At 42.6% G+C, this 19,436-nt stretch overlaps 1 protein-coding gene across 1 annotated transcript in view; it reads right to left on the bottom strand.

Moving 5' to 3' along the window:
* Positions 1 to 19,436, bottom strand: part of LRRC40 (leucine rich repeat containing 40) — an 89,832-nt gene that overhangs the window by 48,442 nt on the left and 21,954 nt on the right. Inside the window, exons 6-9 of the mRNA XM_033916907.1 lie at positions 14,824 to 14,966; positions 4,902 to 5,074; positions 1,387 to 1,477; positions 1,034 to 1,085 (exon numbers count right to left, since the gene is read on the bottom strand). Coding sequence (XP_033772798.1) covers positions 1,034 to 1,085; positions 1,387 to 1,477; positions 4,902 to 5,074; positions 14,824 to 14,966 — 459 coding nt within the window. The remainder of the gene's footprint in view (positions 1 to 1,033; positions 1,086 to 1,386; positions 1,478 to 4,901; positions 5,075 to 14,823; positions 14,967 to 19,436) is intronic.

Here is a 19,436-nt window from a genome sequence, read left to right as displayed (position 1 = left end):
ACCAAGATGGTACAGGAGATGGAACTCCTCTCGTATGAGGCAAGACTAAAATGGTTAGGAATCTTCAGCTTGGAAAAGAGACAGCTGAGGGGAGATATGACTTAAGTCTACAAAATCCTGAATGGAGTGGAGTAGAACGGGTACAAGTATCCAAAGTAGAGCTTACTCGTGATCTTAAGTTTCACTTTGGATACTTGCTTTTTTTGCAGCTCCTACAGACATCTCACCAGTGCTTTATATTTAATGTCCATGCACAATGTGTCAGACCTTCAAGACTCTTGATAAAGACACAGATGCCGGAACACTGTCAGTGTCGAGTCTATGAGCTTTTGCAGCATATCTATCAATAAAGTGACTTCCGAACAATATACCTGTGGCTGATTATTTGACATCTTATCCTCACAACTCCATTCATTGTATGTGCTTCTCTCGTTGTTGAGGCCATTTCTTAGCTTCTTCTCCAGTGTCAACACGTCAAGCTCCATCTCTGGCACTATTCAAATCTATGCTCAAAGTTCACATCTTTGAAGCTGCTTTCAATTCCTAACTACCATCCATCTGCTATCACCCATCTGTCTTGTGTTCCTCTGTAATTCTCCATCTGATCATTGTGTATAGATACACCTTTTTGTCCAGTTTGTTTTGTCCAGTTTGTCATAACTAGATTGTAAGCTCTTTAGAGCAGAGACCATCTATTCCATGTCTGCTTGATAAAGAGGTGGTAGCATGTATAATTACAAAATTAATAGTCATTAAACTCCATTGTAAACTGTAGGAAAGAGATATTTGATTTCAAATTAAAATTTGCAGCGATATTCTACTAGAGCCAGCAAGAAATAAGGTAGGCAGGTGCAAAGAACCTAGAAGACAAACCCAAACATTGGAAGAGTTCAAAAAATACAATTTTTTTGCCCCTATACACCCATCAAAAGTATTTTTGTCTACTTTTTGAGGCCATTTAATTAAAGTGCTTCTTTAATACTTATAAAACACACACACAACTCAATCTGAAACCTGGAAAAAAAGAAACTACCTGCAACTTGAATTCGGCTTCTTAGATACTTCAGAAATTCTTGTGTTCCTCTCTAAAAATAATTTAAATAAAATTTAAATAGCATCTTTCTTATGTAGATCGTATAAAATACTCTAAAGAAAACAAAATTAAAGGTTGTGGCAAACAGATATAAAATAGAATATTTGCACTATGCTTTAATAAAAGGGCCCCTTAAAAACTTAAATAGCATGATGGGGGCTATTATCACCTAAAACGTTCCTTGTTGCGATTGTCTTTTTACTACATGTATTAATGTATGAAGTCACTTGATCAGTTTGGTTTTTTTAATTGAAATTTGAAGCTTTTATAATTCAGAAAATAAATGTACTTACATTCATAATGTCTCTTCTAATGCCTCTCAAAGGATTACCATCTAATGCCAAAAATTTCAAATTTGAAAGCATTCCCAGTGAACTAGGCAGGCTGTAAAGACATATTGGGGGAAAAATACCTTACAATACATTACTAGTAAAATGCAAAAATGATCATTTTCATAACACATGACACTGTATTCCTGATAAGATACTTATAATGGAAGATACTTATAATGGGTAGGTTAGGTCAATTGCTTTTATGGTAGGGCAAGTGTGAGATTTGCTCATTTGGGACTAAAAATAAAAAACTTTGACCATTTCATCAGTAGGATGTTGATAACATGCTTGGTTTGCTGAGCTATGTTCTAAATGCTCTCAATACCAGGAATATTGCCATGGTACCTTAGACTAGAGAATGACATGGGGAAAACTTTTTCCCCCGTCTCCACAAGAACACATTTTCCCGTCCTGGCAAGTTCTTTTCCTGTCTCTGTCACATTCCTGCAAGCTCTGTCCTGATCTGCACAAGCCTCAAACACTTTAACATCACAAGTGTTTAATGCTTGTGTGGTTAAGGCAGAGCTTATAGGAATGGGACAGGGACAACAACAAAATTCATGGGGACAGGAAGGGAAGGGGTAATAAGTTCCTGCGGGGACAGAGAAAAATTTGTCTCCATGTCATTCTTTACCTTAGACCAAGGTGCTCCTGAACAAACTTTTTTTGTGTTTATGTATACTTATCTTGGTCCAGGTCAAATTACTTTTCAATGATTCCATAATCTCTGTTATACAACTATGTACCATAATTTAGTATATACCTACTGAAAACCATTTTAGCACTAAACAAGACACTCAATTAAACTAAAAACAGCAGAATGAGAAAACTTTTTCTCCATGCAGTACATAATTAAACTATGGAATCTATTGCAGAAGGACATGGTCATCACAACTGAGTGATTCAAAAGAGGTTTGAAGAAATTCTTGAAAGAAGTCTATACAAAAATTAGCAGGCAGGTACACTAGGTAAGGTCATTGCTTACTTCTTAAAAGGAGCTTTGAGAAATTGTATCTATTTGAAGTGGATTTGCTGGGTATTTTGTGTTCTGGATTATCCACTGTTGCACTTCTTTGCAGTTTCCTTTTATGTCCTCTAGTTCTCTAGCCTCCCAGGTTTTCAAAAAGATTTATTTGCTGATTAGTATCTTTCAAGTTGTCTGTATCATACCTCCCCATCCCTTGCTGAAAATATGCACTGTAATAAGCAGACAATTTTAGTTTGCAAAAGAGACAGAGGCCCTTATCTAACTATTCTGTGGTCCTGAATGATATCCAAATCTGTATGGAAAACTTTTAATTTAGTGATTGAAAAGTAGTATTTTTAGCACCAGAATCTGGTGCGTTCCTTCACCTTTTGGGGTTTATTTTTCTAATTATTTTAACAGGTTAATGTTAGCAAGCTTTAGGTGAACAATATCTAAATCACTCTTGTGATTTATTATGTCCTCCCAATCATTTTTTCTCTGGCATTTTGAGTCTTCATTTACAACTAGCTGGGAATTTTCCAGCTCTGTTTATGGCCCCTCTCCACTCTCCAGACATTTCATCTAGTTTTCCAATCACCGGTCCAGCTAATACATAGGTAGGCAACCACAGTCCCTGAGGACTACATCCAGTGCTCCCTCTAAGCCAGACATGTCAAACTCTGGCCCGCAAGCCAAATTTGGCCCAAGGGGTACTAAAATTTGGTCCGCCAAACAATTCCTGCCGTCATCGAGATTTGGCCCACCGTTTCTTCCCTCCCTCCATCAGATGCAGCACAGCTCCGCCAATGTAAAAAGGCGCCGCATCAAAATCTGAGCTCTGCCACCACCGTAGCACGTTCCTTCTGCCGTGGTCCCTTACGTCAAGAGGAGGGGTGGGACTGAGGCAGAGGGAACGTGCTATGGCAGCGGCAGGACTCTGATTTCAACGCGGCTCCTTATAACATTGGTGGAGCTGCGCTGCACCTGATGGAGGGAGGGAAGGAATGGTGATTGTGTGCTGTTGGGCCCTTCTTTGGCCTCAGGCCCTCTCCTGCCTCAGTATCTGCACGTTGTGGATGCTCCCTCCTGTCTCAGACTGCTGGGGAGAGGTGCCTGTCTTCAGCTGCCGGGATGGAGGGAGGGAAGAAAAAAAGAAGGGGCCCTGGCAAGCGAGTTATCAGAAGACAACCAGAGCCTGGGACCCCAACATGATCTGAATAATACTAGAAAAGGCAGAAAAAATAATTGTATTTTCTGTTTTGTGATTACAATATGTCAGATTTGAAATGTGTATCCTGTCAGAGCTGGTATTAGACAGCAGGCATAAACTAAGATCTAAAAGAGAGAGGAAAAGTCTCTTTTTTATTTATTTTGTTTACATCACAGAGACGGTGTGGGGTTGGAGAGGTTGTAACCCTATACTTCTACTAAGACTAAGGGGTCCTTTTATTAAGGTGCGCATTTAGCACACCCTAAATTGGTTAGTGTACCTTAATAAAAGAACCCCAAATTTGGCCCGTGACTTAGCTTTTTTTCAGATTTTGGCCTCTTATGTGATTGAGTTTGACACCTCTGCTCTAACCTGTGTCTGTGGGTACGCGCACACACCTAGCAACTGTGTACACAAATTTTTGCTTGCTTTCTTCATTGCGATGACAAATTGTTAATCACAAGTTTAATTCAGATCTTCACATTTTGACGGAGTCAGAACATAAGCAGTGCCTCTGCTGGGTCAGACCAGAGGTCCATCATGCCCAGCAGTCCGCTCACGCGGCGGCCCATCAGGTCCAGGACCTGTATAGTGATCCTCTATCTATACCCTTCTATCCCCTTTTCCTTCAGGAAATTATCTAATCCCTTCTTGAACCCCAATACCGTATTCTGTCCTATCACACCCTCTGGAAGCACATTCCAGGTGTCCACCACCCTTTGGGTGAAGAAGAATTTCCTAGCATTGGTTCTGAATCTGTCTCCTTTTAATTTTTCTGAATGCCCTCTCGTTCTTGTAGTTTTCGAAAGTTTGAAGAATCTGTACCTCTCCACTTTCTCTATGCCTTTCATGATCTTGTAAGTCTCTGTTTACCATTTTTCGTGCAGTGTTTTCTGACCCAGTATGGGCATCTTATGAATCTATTTACACAGTTCAAGATTCCCAATAAAATACATCCAAGACCAGTACATATTTAAATTTATTTTCTACCGGATTGAACAAGCATATCAGTTTGAATGCCTTCTTCATAAGCTATTTGTCTTCTGGTCTTCGTCCCTAGGATCAAGCATTTTTCTCATATTCACAAATTACAAGAAAGCTTTTAGCACATATGTCCTAATTTCCCATTGCCTCAGCTATCCCCTCAAACTATATAGTCTTTAGGGCAGGAACTTATTGTACATGAAGGTGCTTTGTTTTATATCACACTATACCACAATGCTGAAATAAAATAGCTTGGATATATTTCCAGTCTCCCACAACCAATCCTCAATTTCCTAATTGAGCTTGTCCTCTTACCTGCCGATGTCATTGTTAGTAAGGTCAAGGCGCTCCAAGTCCTGAAGTAGGGTAACTTCTTCTGGCAAGGATTTTAGCTTGTTATCCCTAAGTTCCAGTACAACTAGAGAGGTCAGGTGCTTAAGGTGCTCTGACCTCAACATTTCAATCTGGTTATTTCCCACATGCAATTCCTGCAAAAGCAAAATCTGGTAGTTACTAAACTTTACATATTTTGACAAAATATAGATTATACTAAATTTCTACCAAGTGAAAAGAAAAACCATCATTCCAAGAATATGGGGTAAAGCAGTGTCCGAAGATCTAAAGGCGAAAAAACAGTGTGACAAGGCAGTGGCTGCTGCCAGAAGGATTCTGGGCTGTATAAAGAGAGGCGTAGTCAGTAGAAGGAAGAAGGTGTTGATGCCCCTGTACAGGTCATTGGTGAGGCCCCACTTGGAGTATTGTGTTCAGTTTTGGAGACCGTATCTGGCGAAAGACGTAAGAAGACTTGAGGCGGTCCAGAGGAGGGCGACGAAAATGATAGGAGGCTTGCGCCAGAAGACGTATGAGGAGAGACTGGAAGCCCTGAATATGTATACCCTAGAGGAAAGGAGAGACAGGGGAGATATGATTCAGACGTTCAAATACTTAAAGGGTATTAACGTAGAACAAAATATTTTCCAGAGAAAGGAAAATGGTAAAACCAGAGGACATAATTTGAGGTTGAGGGGTGGTAGATTCAGGGGCAATGTTAGGAAATTCTACTTTACGGAGAGGGTGGTGGATGCCTGGAATGCGCTCCCGAGAGAGGTGGTGGAGAGTAAAACTGTGACTGAGTTCAAAGAAGCGTGGGATGAACACAGAAGATTTAGAATCAGAAAATAATATTAAAGATTGAACTAGGCCAGTTACTGGGCAGACTTGTACGGTCTGTGTCTGTGTATGGCCGTTTGGTGGAGGATGGGCAGGGGAGGGCTTCAATGGCTGGGAGGGTGTAGATGGGCTGGAGTAAGTCTTAACAGAGATTTCGGCAGTTGGAACCCAAGCACAGTACAGGGTAAAGCTTTGGATTCTTGCCCAGAAATAGCTAAGAAGAAAAAATTAAAAAAAAAAAAAAAATTTAAATTGAATCAGGTTGGGCAGACTGGATGGACCATCCGGGTCTTTATCTGCCGTCATCTACTATGTTTAACTCGGTCCTGGAATACCCCCTTGCCAGTCAGGTTTTCAGGATATCCACATTGAATTTGCATAAACTTGATTTGCGTACACTGCCTCCATTATATGATAATTTCTTTTATGCATATTCATTGTGGATATCTTGAAAACCTGACTAGCAAGGGGTACTCCAGGACAGAGTTGAGAAACACTGGTGTAAAGAAGCCAATATTCTATACCAAAAGAAATATTAAGGAAGTTTCCCAATAAGCAATAGATCAAGATAATAGAATATTAGTATTTAATTCCAATTAGTATTTAAATAGAAAATTTCACAAATCCCTTCTGAATGAAAAAAACAAAATGAAATTTGCATGGCCTGCCATCTCTTTTTATAAGGGCTCCTACACCAGACTTCACCCAGGCTAGCAGTGATCAGTTTATGAACTGGAATCAAACACAACCAACTCTAGAGAGAGAGTTTCCATGCTTTGTGTCAGTATCCTCCCATCTTTTTCAATTTTAATGGCTTTGACAGCAGTGAGATCTAAAGAACTCAAAAAGAAAATGAACAAAACAGGATAAATAAAAACAATAAATCACCAAAACCATCTAACAGACTGAGTAACATTAATAAGAAATGAAAACATCTGGTGATGTCCATGGTTGCGCCAAACCACTGCTTCTGCTATGCTCAACGGGCCTTAACAGAGTGCGATTTGAAGAGGAACACAGAGTACAAGCCCCGATGTGAAGTTCAGGGTCTAATCTCTGAAGAAGCCAGTTATGAGGGTTGGCTACAGAAATAGACTGCTAGCACAACCCGCCATTCTCAAATCCCGGCAAAGGTTTCGACATGGACAGAAAAAAAATTAACTCAGCGAGTTAAACTGAATTCTGAAGCACAAAACCCACCAAGGAAATACCCTCCCCCCACAGGAGAAAAATTATGCAAAGCAGGAAGGCAACGCCAACTGAATGAAGTTCAGTCAAAAACAGACTTCTTTGCAATGTGGGAAACAAGGCAGATGTGCATTTTGCAGTGCAGATAGTCATAGAAACATGATGGCAGATAATGGTCAAATGGCCTATCTAGTCTGCCCATCTGCAGTAACCATTATCTCTTTCACTCTCCAAGAGATCCCAAGTGCCTATCCCAGGCCCTCTTGAATTCAGACACACAGTCTCTGTTTCCACTACCTCTTCCGGAAGAGTGTTCCACCATCTACCACCCTTTCTGTAAAAAAGTATTTCCTCAGATTACTCCAGAGCCTATCATCCCTTAACTTCATCCTATGCCCTCTCATTGCACTGTGTCCTTTCAAATGAAAGAGACTCGACCCATGTACATTTATATTATGTAGTTATTTAAACATCTCCATCATATCTCCCCTCTTCTGCCTTTCCTCCAAAGTATACAGATTGAGATCTTTAAGTCTGTCCCATACACCTTATCACGAAGACCACACACCATTTTATTAGCCTTCCTCTGGACCGACTCCATCCTTTTTATATTTTTTTTAAAGGTGTGGCCTCCAAAAGTGTACACAATATTCTAAATGAGGTCTCACCAGAGTTTTATACAGAGACACCAATACCTCCTTTTTCCTACTGGCTAAACCTCTCCCGATGCAACCTAGCATCCTTCTGGCTTTCGCGTCACCTTTTCAACCTGTTTGGCCACCTTAAGATCATCACATACAATCACACCCAAGTCCCATTCTTCCGTCATGCACAAAAGTTCTTCACCCTCTAAACTGTACCGTTCTCTCTGGTTTTTGCAGCCCAAATGCATGACCTTGCATTTCTTAGCATTAAATTTTAGCTGCCAAATTTTCCAGCTTCGCCAGGTCTTTCTTCATGTTCATTCGGCGTGTCTGCTCTATTGCAGATTTTAGTATCATCCGCAAAGAGGCAAATCTTACCAGACAACCCTTCAGAAATATCATTTATAAAAATGTTAAAAAGCTTCACTATCGTCAAGTGTCTCATTACCTCCTCTCTTTGGATGCTGCTACTTTGACTGAAGATATGGCGGATGTGGTGAGTGAGACCTTGACTCTATCCCACCTGACCAGGATAAGTTTGTCCTTTCATCAGGTCAGTTTGGGGAGTTTCAGTGCCCCATGGGACTATGAGGTCGTGGCAGCGGTGTGGAACCAGAATTTGTCGCTCTCTGAGCAAGTCACCGAGGATGGCCTTCATCTTCTTATGAAATATATCCCTCGGCTGACTCGTTCCATAGTTTTGCAGGAACAACAGTATAAATTTCTCCTGCTGCTGCATGTGTCTCCCTATCAGGCATATGTTTCTGGATGTGCTTCTCATGCTCGGTGTCCCAAGTGCCAGTCCACCTCGGCAGGTTTGTTTCACATATTTTGGTCTTGTGACTAACTTCAGACCTTTTGGTCCTTTGTCGCCCTGTATCTCCAAACTATATTGAGTAAGCCGATTCCTCTGAGGGCCAATATTCTGCTTTTTTCTCTAGACATTGGGTTTGTCTAGAGGGGGTAATTTGCTGCTGCATAAAGCCTCTTTATTGGCTAGAAAATGTATCCTTGTGCTGTGGTGTCAAGCTGAGGTGCCCACTGTTACTATGTGGAGAAATGAACTGTTTACCTTATTAAAATTTGAATATTTGGATGTCTGTAGGGGTGGTCCTGGTCCCTGGCAGAAATTTAGGTGAATCTGGGCCTCTGTGTGGGAGGGTCTGTCCCATAGAGCTCATAGTTCCCTTTTGAATTTTTTGACACTGGAGTGCTGGGGTGGGGGTTCGGAATGGGTGGGATTTTGATGGGGAGGGGAAGTTTGGGTCTTTTAGGTCTCTGTGAAGATCAACACGGATGTCCTTGCATTATCAGCTGTTTTATTTTGTATTGCTGTTGCATTGGGTGTGTATCAAGCAGCCTTATGGGGCAAAGACCTGAAAAAACTAATTATACACGCAAATAGCTATGGTGAATTTAGGAAACACCTAAAAACATACCTGTTCTTGAAGTACCTAGGTAGCGGATCTGCACAATCTCTCCCATCACAATCTCCCATCTCAATCTCTCCCATAACAACTGACCCCTTAAACTGTTAGCCACTAATCTCCAACTATGTAAGTTACACTCAATTTGTAGCATCTTTCTAATCATTGTAAACTGCATAGAACTTTACGGTCCTGCGGTATATAAATTGTTATTATTATTATTATGTTTTTCAGAAGAGCTCTGACAATTAAGCACATTTTGTAACATTAGGCACATTGAAATGAAGACAAATGAAAACTAAGTCGCTTACTCTTACTTCACATATGGGTTGCAGATTTTGCTTAGTGCGACTTAATTACACTTTTTCTATTTATCAGAACAAATGATTATTTTTCTGTTAGGAATTGCCTGAATGTTGCTCTTTTTCATATAAGACGCAGCTTCTATTATTACTAATAGTATAAATAGTATGAATAAATACTTTGAGGGAAAAAAAATTGTTTATTGTGAAGCTGTTTACTCAGTAATGTTCACCAGGATTCAACAATACTTGTTTGAATTCTATTGCAACCCTTGTTGTAATTTTTTATGGGATGCTTGATTATAAAATTCTGTGGTGTGCTCAATGCTTTTGGTCTATATCCTTTTGAAGGTGTGATATCTTGAATTCAACAATATACCCAAACAAGGCCTCACCAAAGACTTGCTCAGAAGCAATTATCGCCTCCTTTTTCCTGCTGGCTATTCTTCTTTTGCTCCCGAGCATTCTTATGCCTTTGCCATCACATATTCTACCTCTTGAGTCTCTTAAGATAGACAAATAGAATAATGCCCACATCCTGCTCTTTCTTTGAATACAGAAGACCTTTATAAGAAAGCAATAGCCTTATTGGGGCAGACCAATGCCCAGTAGCCTGTCATCAAGGTGGCCAATCCAGGTCACTAGTACCTGGCAAATACCCAAATAATAGCAACATTCCATGCTACCAATACAGGGCAAGCAGTTGCTACCCCCATGTCTGTCTCAATAGCAGACTATGGACTTTTCCTCCAGGAAATTGTCCAAACCTTTCTTAAAACCAGCTACATTGACCGCTGTTACCACAACCTCTGGCAATGCATTCCAGAGCTTAACTATTCTCTGAGTGAAAAAATATTTCCTCCTATTTGTTTTAAAAGTTTTTCCCTGTAATTTCGAGTGTTCCCTAGTCTTTGTAAATTTTGACAAGAGTAAAAAAAAAAAATATATATCAATCCACTTGTACCCATTCCACACCACTCAGGATTGAAGTCTACAAAATCCTATCTCCCCTCAGCCGTCTCTTTCCAAGCTGAAGAGCCATAACCTTTTTAGTCTTTCCACATACAAGAGGCGTTCCAACCCCTTTATCATCTCGGTCACTCTTCTTTGAACCTTTTCTAGTTCCACTATATCTTTCTTCAGATGTGATGACCAGATTTGGATGCAATACTCAAGGAGAGGTCACACCATGGAGCGATACACAGGCATTATAACATTCTTACTCGTTAGTCATCCTTTTTTAATAATTCCTAGCACCCTGTTTGCTTTTTTGGTCATCACCAATTGGGCAGAAGGTTTCATCATATTATCTACAACGACACCCAGATCTTTTTCTTGGGTGCACCCTAGCATCTGAAATCTATGATTTGGGTTATTCTTCCCAATGTGCATCACTTTACATTTTGCCCACATTAAATTTCATCTGCCATTTGGTCACCCAGTCTTCCAATTTCCTACGATCTACCTGCAATTTTTTACAATCTACATGCATTTTAACAACTTTGAACAGTTTGGTGTCATCTGCAAATTTAAATCTCCTAACTCATCATTCCAATTTCCAAATCATTTATAAAGAAGTTAAACAACTGAACACTGCCTCCTATCCCTTGACACTCTAATTTTCTCAAGAGCCTCTCATGAGAAACTTTGTCAAAAGCTTTCTGAAAATCTAGATAAACTACATCAACTGGTTCACCTTTACCCATATGTTTATTCACACCAAAGCAAATTGGTGAGGCAAGATCTTCCTTGGCTGAACCCATGCAGGCTGTCTCATTAAATCATGTTTGTCTACATGTTCTACAATTTTATTTTCTATATTTGTTTCCACTGTTTTATCTGGCACACCAGTCTGTAATTTCCCAGATCTCCCCTGGAACCCTTTTTAAAAATCAGCGTTAACATTGACCACCCAAATCTTTAGGTAGTACAGATGATTTTAGCAACAGGTTACAGATCACTATTTTATGTTTGAGTTCTTTTAGCACCCTGGAATGTATACCATCCGGTTCAGATGATTTATCACTTTTTAACTTGTCTTTTAAATTGTTTTGCATTATTTGTAAGAAATATTCGCTGCCAATCTCTAAAGCATAGGTATCCAAATTTAGTTCCTAAGTGCTCAAACAGATTTGGTTTTCAGGCAATCCCTAAAAAAATATGCGTGAAATACATCTGCATACACTGGAGGCAATATGCCTTTACTGTCTCTCCAAGTGAGACAAATCATAAGAACATAAGAATTACTGCTGCTGGGTCAGACCAGTGATCCATTATGCCCAGCAGTCCGCTCACGCGGCGGCCCTTAGGTCAAAGACCAGTGCCCTATTTGAGTCTAGGCTTACTTGCGTATGTTCTGTTCCAGTAGGAACTTATCCAACCTTGCCTTGAATCTCTGAAGGGTGCTTTCACCTATAACAGCCTTCGGAAGAGCGTTCCAGATTTCTACCACTCTCTGGGTGAAGAAGAACTTCCTTACGTTTGTACGGAATCTTTTCCCTTCTAACTTTAGCGAGTGCCCTCTCGTTCTCTTCACCTTGGAGAGGGTGAACAGTCTCTCTTTCTCTACTAAGTTAATTCCCTTCAATATCTTGAATGTTTCGATCATGTCCCCTTCCGAGTCTTCTCTTCTTAAGGAAGAAGAGGCCCAGTTTCTCTAGCCTCTCGTTGTACGGCAACTCCCACAGTCCCTTAACCATTTTTGTCACTCTTCTCTGGACCCTTTCGAGTAGTACTAGTCCTTTTTCATGTATGGCGACCAGTGTTGGACGCAATATTCCAGGTGGGGGTGTACCATAACCCAGTATAAGGGCATGATAAACTTTTCAGATCCGTTTGTGATCCCCTTCTTAATCATTCCTAGCATTGTGTTTGCCCTTTTCGCCGTCACCACACATTGCGCGGACAGTTTCACTGACTTGTCTACAAGTACTCCCAAGTCTCTTTCCTGGGGGCTCTCTCCGAGAATAGCTCCGGGCATTCTGTATTCGTGCATATGATTTTTGTTACCAACATGCATCACCTTGCACTTATCCACGTTGAAACTCATTTGTCATTTCACGGCCCATTCCTCGAGTGTATTTATGTCTCTTTGTAGGTCTTTGCAATCCTTCTGTGTCCTCACTACTCTGAATAACTTTGTATTGTCCGCAAATTTAATCATCTCACTCGTCGTGCCAATTTCTAGTTCGTTTATAAATATGTTGAAGAGCCCAGGCCTGAGCACCAAACCCTGTGGCACTCCACTCGTGACACTTTTCCAGTCCCAAGTACTGACCATTCACCCCCACTCTCTGTTTCCTATCTGCCAACCAGTTTTTAATCCACGTGAGTATATCACCCTCGATTCCATGGCTCGCAATTTTTCAAAGTAGGCATTCATGCAGAACCTTGTCGAATGCCTTCTGAAAATCTAGATATACGATGTCGATCGGGTCACCCTTGTCTATCTGTCCATTTACTCCTTCGAAGAAGTGCAGTAAGTTTGTCATGCAAAATCTTCCTTTGCTGAAGCGTGCTTGCTGGTCCTCATCAGTTTGTGTCCGTCAAGGTGATCGACGATGCGGCCCTTTATCAGCGCCTCTATCATCTTTCCTGGTACCGAAGTCAGACTCACTGGTCTATAGTTTCCCGGATCTCCCTTCAAACCTTCCTTGAAGATCGGCGTAACACTTGCCACTTGGCAGTCTTCCGGAATCTCTCTCGATTTGATCGACAGATTGGTTATTAGCTGAAGCAGTTCAGCTATAACCCCCTTTAGCTCCTTGATTACTCCCAGGTGGATGCCATCTGGTCCCGGGGATTTATCATTTTTAAGCTTATCAATCTGTCTGCATACCTCTTTTAGACTGACCGTTGTCTTCATTTCCTGTTGGTTTCCGGTATATTAGATAAATCCACTTTGGTAAATACAGACACAAAAAATGTGTTCAGTTTGTCGGCGATGGCTTTGTCCTCCTTTAATACTCCCTTTATTCCATGGTCATCTAATGGCTCCACTGCTTCCTTCGTGGGTCATTTCTCTTTAATATATCAAAAGAATGGCTTAAAGTTTTTGGTCTCCTTGGCTATTTTTTCCTCGTAGTCTCTTTTGGCCCCTCTTACCGCCTTATGGCACTTGCTTTGATATTGTTTGTGCTTTTTCCAGTTTTCTTCCATTTTTGTCCTTTTCCATTCCTTAAACGAAGTCTTCTTGTCTCTGATCGCTTCCTTCACCGCTACAGTGAGCCAAACCGGTTCCTTATTCTTCTTCCTCTTGGAACCCTTGATGATATGGGGTATGTATAAATTTTGCGCCTCTGTGTCCTTAAAAAGGGGACCATGCTTACTCTAATGTATTTATAGTGCTTATCCTCTTCCTAATCTTTTTCCTCACCATGACTCTCATCCCTTCATAGTTCCCTTTTCAGAAGTTCAGTACCATGACCATCGTTCTGGATCGATTTTTTGTTCCCGAGTCTAGGTTGAATTGGATCATGTTGTGATCACTATTTCCCAGTGTCCCTTCTACTTCTATACCTTGTGCCGGTCCTGGTAGCCCATTTAGAATTAAGTCTAGAATTGCATTTCCTCTCATATTTTCCATGACAAGTTGTTCCAGGAAGCAATCACTTACAGCATCTAGGAACTTGGTCTCTCTACTGCAGCTGGAGTTGCCTAGGTTCCAATCTATCCCTGGATAATTGAAGTCGCCCTTGATAACTGCGTTGCCTCCCTTGTATTTGTGTTTAATCTCGTCCATCATTTCTTCTTCATCAGTCTCTTCGGACTGCTCTGAGGGGTCAGTAGTAGATGCCGATCTTCATATCCATTCCATTTGTTCCTGGTATTTTAGCCCATAGAGACTTTACTTTGTTGTTCGTTTCTGGCGTGTTCTCTCTGGTAGACGCAAATCCCTCTTTTATGTATAGGGCAATACCCCCACCTTTTAGTCCTACTCTGTCTCTGCGATATAGCTTGTATCCTGGTAGTACAGTGTCCCAGATGTTGCCATCGTTCCACCATGTTTCCGTGATGCCAATGATGTCTAGGTTATCTTTTTGTGCCATACCTTCCAATTCCCCCATTTTATTCCGTAGGCTCCTTGTGTTTGTGTACATACACTTAAGTTTGCAGCCTGTTACTTTCTTGCACTTTCTTCCTCCTTCTATCTCCCTCGCTTCCATCCCTTTCAATCTGGCGGGAATTCTATCTTGCCTATGATCCTGTGAGTCTTCCCTGCAAACTTCTTGCATGGTATCCTCTAGGTATACCGTTTCCCGAACCATCAATTCCTGGTCGACTGTCGGTTTTCCCCCTCTTCTTAATTTAAAAACTTCTCATGCATTACATTTAGAGCAGAGTGCCACAGTAACCAATTTGTAACCAGGAAAGGCAAGTTAGCAGGTAAACCAACATAATGCATAACCACAATTAGCCCTATGTTTTACATATTCCAAGATGCAAAAGAACCATACCGAAAAGCCCTGAACCATCACAAGTCAGTTTTCAGATAGGAAACTATTACCTTTAGTAGTTTGCAAGAAGGAAGTTCTGGGAGACAGTGCAGTTTATTTTTTCTTAGATACAGCTGTTCTAAAGATGACATGCCAGCCAGTTCAGGTAGAATATTCTCCAGAAGGTTTGATGTACAATCCAACTGTTTTAAACCTGTAACAATAAACTGAAGTTATTTACTTGTAGCAGGTATTACCCACAAACAGCAGGGTAAAGGTATTCATATCTAGATGACATCATCTAACAGCTGCATGGAAAAAAGCTTCTACAGCATAGCTCAATCTCTAAAAAAGTCTGATGAGATTTGCCCTATGTTTTGCCCTTCAATGGAAGGCCATCAGTTTGTGTTAAGCTTAGAGAATACAAATCCTAGGGGGAGTAGGTAGATATTAAGAACTAGTATTCTGCTATCTACAGAAAAATATTTACCTAACTTCATTTTCTCCAAAAGCAAGACTACAAGTACCTAGAACTCCCTAGCTATGTTGTCTTAAAAATACAAAAATGGAAGGACCTACCAAAAGGCAGCAGGTCATCTTCAGTTTGTGGTTTGTGGATTTTTATTTATTATTTACATTTCTTATATCCCGTTTCTATTCGAAGCAGTTTACATTCAGGTACTCTTAAGTATTTCTCTCCATCTGTCCTGGCGGGCTCACAATTTAAACAACAGTACCTGGGGCAATGGAGGGTTAAGGGACTTGCCCAAGGTCACAAGGAACAGCATGGGGATTGAATCAACAACCTCAGGGTTCTAACCACTAGTCACACTTCCTCCTAAAGGCAACCTGGACATAAAAAATGGGCATGGGCAATCGAGTTGGATTCTTTTTTTTTTGTAATTCTTTATTTAAACACTGCGAGACAAGTACAACATGTACCAAGATGGCAAAACCACACAATCAGAAATACAGTGTATACATTAATATACCCCCCTCCCCCCCACACAACATGTCCCCTTCCCATCCCACCCCTCCCCTTCCCCCCCCGCCCCCCCCACGACCCTCTGAATTGCTCATCCCCCAGTATCTTCTATACCCCCCCCCACACATGAAATAACAGAAAGGAAGAAGTAACAGGACATAATCCTAAGATTAAAACGAAGCAATGAATGTCCCTCTTCAGAAAAGCACCGTCTAAGAATGCAATACAAATTACTCAGATTTTCCCTCCATCTCTATGAACCTCCCCATAGGTCCTCAAATTGTTGCCTCTGGCGTGTAAGTAGAGCAGAAAGCCTAAATTTCTCACATACCCATCCCAATTTCACTCGCATCATCGCCACCGTAGGAATCGTGTGGCTCTTCCAAAGAGATGCCAGTACTAGTCTAGCAGCTGTAAAAGCCAGTCTAGCCAACCTGTCCTGCGTGGCCTCCACTGTCCCAGGGAGTACCCCCAGCAACGCCGCCCCCGCTCCAAACGGTAAATGACATTGCAAGAGACACCCCACATAGCGGAACACCTGAGTCCAATAGTCCACAAGACGAGGACACTCCCACCACATATGAAAGAATGTACCCCTCAGACCACACCCTCTCCAACATTCCCCTGCACATGAGGCATTCATCTTTGCAAGCACCACAGGAGTAACATACCATCTCACAAGGAGCTTAAGAGCATTTTCAACCAGTTGTGGAGCCACCGCCACATGATGTATGCGCATTGCTATTTGTTCCCATTCCTCAGTCGTGTAGGTAATCCCCAAATCTACCTCCCAAGCCCACATATATGATGTCTTCCGATCCGGGTCAGCCAGCAGTAATCGATACAATTGAGAAATGCAGCCCCTACGCACAGGGTCCCCCAACATTAACTCAAACCTCGAGCGCTTATATGCGGCAGGGTCCCCCGCTTTAAATCGCATAATATAATCCTTCACCTGTAAATAGGGGAATATATCTCGCTGCTCCAAATGGAAAGAGGCCTGGACCTCAGGAAACCCCCGAATATGCTCCCCCTCCAACAGCTGTCCAAACCATCTCAGCCCCCCTCGCTCCCATCTACAAAAGACTCCACCCTCCCTACCCGGAGCAAAATCCTCCGCATACCGAATAGGCAAAAGATGGAGTCCCCGCATCTTACCCACCAGTTTTCTATATGCCCCCTTCCAGATCCGAAGCGTCCATCGTATAAAAGGATTAGAGATAGAAGCAATATCCATCTCCCGCAAGCCCACCCACGGTAGGTAAGACAGAGCCGGTATGCCCCTAGGGTCCCCCAATAGGCCCAGTTCCACCTGAACCCACAATTTAGCTGGGTTCGCATGCCAATCCACAACCGCCCTAAGCTGCGCCGCCCTATAGTACATTTCCAAATTGGGTAATCCCAATCCCCCCTCCTCCTTAAATTTGAACATGGCATATCTCGCCACCCGAGGACGCCTGCCCCTCCATATAAAATGCAAAAGCATCCTATGCCAGCGAATAAAATAGGCCCTAGGGACTTCAACCGGAAGCACTTGAAAGAGGTAAAGAAATCTGGGCAGGACCATCATACGTACCACCTCCATTCTGCCCATCCAGGAAAGGTACAGAGGGTCCCATCTATCTAGATCCCGTCGCACTATCTCTCCCAAAGGGAGATAATTAAGGCGGAACAGGGTATCCCACTCCACCCCCAGCCATATCCCCAGGTATTTAATAGGGCCCGTCACCCACCGGAAGGGTACCCCCTTTTGCAGTTCCAGGGCCTCCGCCACTGGTACCGAAATATTCAAGATCTCCGTCTTAGACAGATTAGCTTTAAAGCCTGAAATCCGCCCATAGTCTCGCATCAAATCCCGCAAAGCCAGAAGCGACCTCTCCGACCCCTCCACTATGGCCAAAATATCATCCGCGAAAAGGGACAGTTTATGTTCCTCCCCCTGCACCCGCACCCCCTTCACAAGCCTAGACAGACGGATACTTTGAGCTAAAGGCTCGATCACCAAAGCAAACAACAGAGGAGAAAGCGGGCACCCCTGCCTCGTCCCTCGATGCAATTCAAAGGGCTTGGAGTAGACCCCATTAACTTTGACACAAGCCATCGGGTTGTGGTATAGCGTAAGAATCCAAGAAATAAAACGCGACCCGAATCCCATCTGGCGTAGAACCGCCTCCATAAACGTCCAATCCACCCTGTCGAACGGCCTTTTCGGCATCCACCGCCACCCGCCACCCACGGAGATCCTGATCTACGAGCCGCCCACACCAAGTTCAACACCCGCCTAATACCATCAGCCGCCTGATGCCCCCCAATGAACCCCACCTGATCCGGGTGGATCAGGTCTGGCATATGAGTCGCCATCCTATCTGCCAGAATACGGGCCAGGATTTTGGTATCTATCCCTAATAGAGAGATAGGTCTATAGCTGCCACACAAGGACACATCTTTCCCTGGCTTAGGAAGTATCGTAATCCCTGCCAAGCGCATATAGAAAGGCAAACGCTCTCCCTCTTTCAGAGAATTAAATAATCTAGTTAGCAAGGGTGCAACCAATGGAGAAAGTTTCTTATAAAACAGCCCTGTAAACCCGTCTAGTCCGGGGGACTTTCCCGGCTTCAAATGTCTAATAACATTTAACACCTCCTCCACCGTGATATCCCCCTCCAGCCCCAGTGCATCCGAGCTAGATAGGGTAGGCAGCCCCAAATCCCTCAAATATGCTTGGCTCTCCACCTCCGAGCCCTTAAGCTCTGGGGTATAAAGCTCCTGGTAAAACTCCCGAAACCGCCGCTGAATGCCTACCTCATCAGTAATTACCGTACCATCGCGCTCCTTAATAGCCAAAATATTACTCCTAGACTGCTTCAATTTGACCCTTTGAGCCAAAAGTTTGCTAGCCCGATTTCCTGATTCAAAATATTTAAGCTTCAACTTCTCAAGATTAAACTTAATCACCTCATCTTCCAACTTCCCAAGGGCCATCCGGGTTTCCTGAAGCCGAAGCCTCAACTGCGGGTCCCCCTGTCCCCTCTTATGTTGATCCACCAAAGTGCGAAGCGTCTCCCGGAGCTGCAATTCCTCCTGCTGCCGGGATTTTTTCTTATAAGCAGCTATAGAAATCAATTCCCCCCTTAACACCCCTTTTAGACTTTCCCCAGATCGTCATAGGGGAGAAACTGATCCACATTGTTAAACTCTAAGAAATCATATATCCCCGTTTCCAACTTTTGCACTATTTTCGGATCTCCCAGCAGGGCATCGTTCAATCTCCAATACGTATCTCCCCCCGAGGTCCTCCCCATTTCAGATCCACCCATAGCGGGGCATGGTCTGACCATCCAATGGTATCAATCTTGGTATCTATCACTCTACCCCCCCCACCCTTTATCCACACATACCAGATCAATGCGAGTGTATACCTCATGTACAGGGGAGTAGAACGTGTAGTCCCGACCCATCCAATGTTGGACCCGCCACCCATCCTCCACATTAAGGACTTCTAGAAATCTCTCCAGGCATTTTCTATCCTTCTTAAGTCTATCACCCCCCTTGCCCGTGGAATCCCACTCTGGATTAAGAACCAAATTAAAGTCCCCCCCCACCACCACAGGCCCCACCTTAACCGACAGGATTTTAGACAGGAGAAGGTCAAAAAAGTGACCCTGTTGAGAGTTAGGTGCATATAAATTAACCAATGTT

This window comes from Geotrypetes seraphini, chromosome 12, assembly GCF_902459505.1.
Source record: "Geotrypetes seraphini chromosome 12, aGeoSer1.1, whole genome shotgun sequence".
NCBI lineage: Eukaryota > Metazoa > Chordata > Amphibia > Gymnophiona > Dermophiidae > Geotrypetes > Geotrypetes seraphini.
The sequence above is the reverse complement of the archived record's forward strand: the minus strand, read 5'-3'. Positions and strand labels throughout refer to the sequence as shown.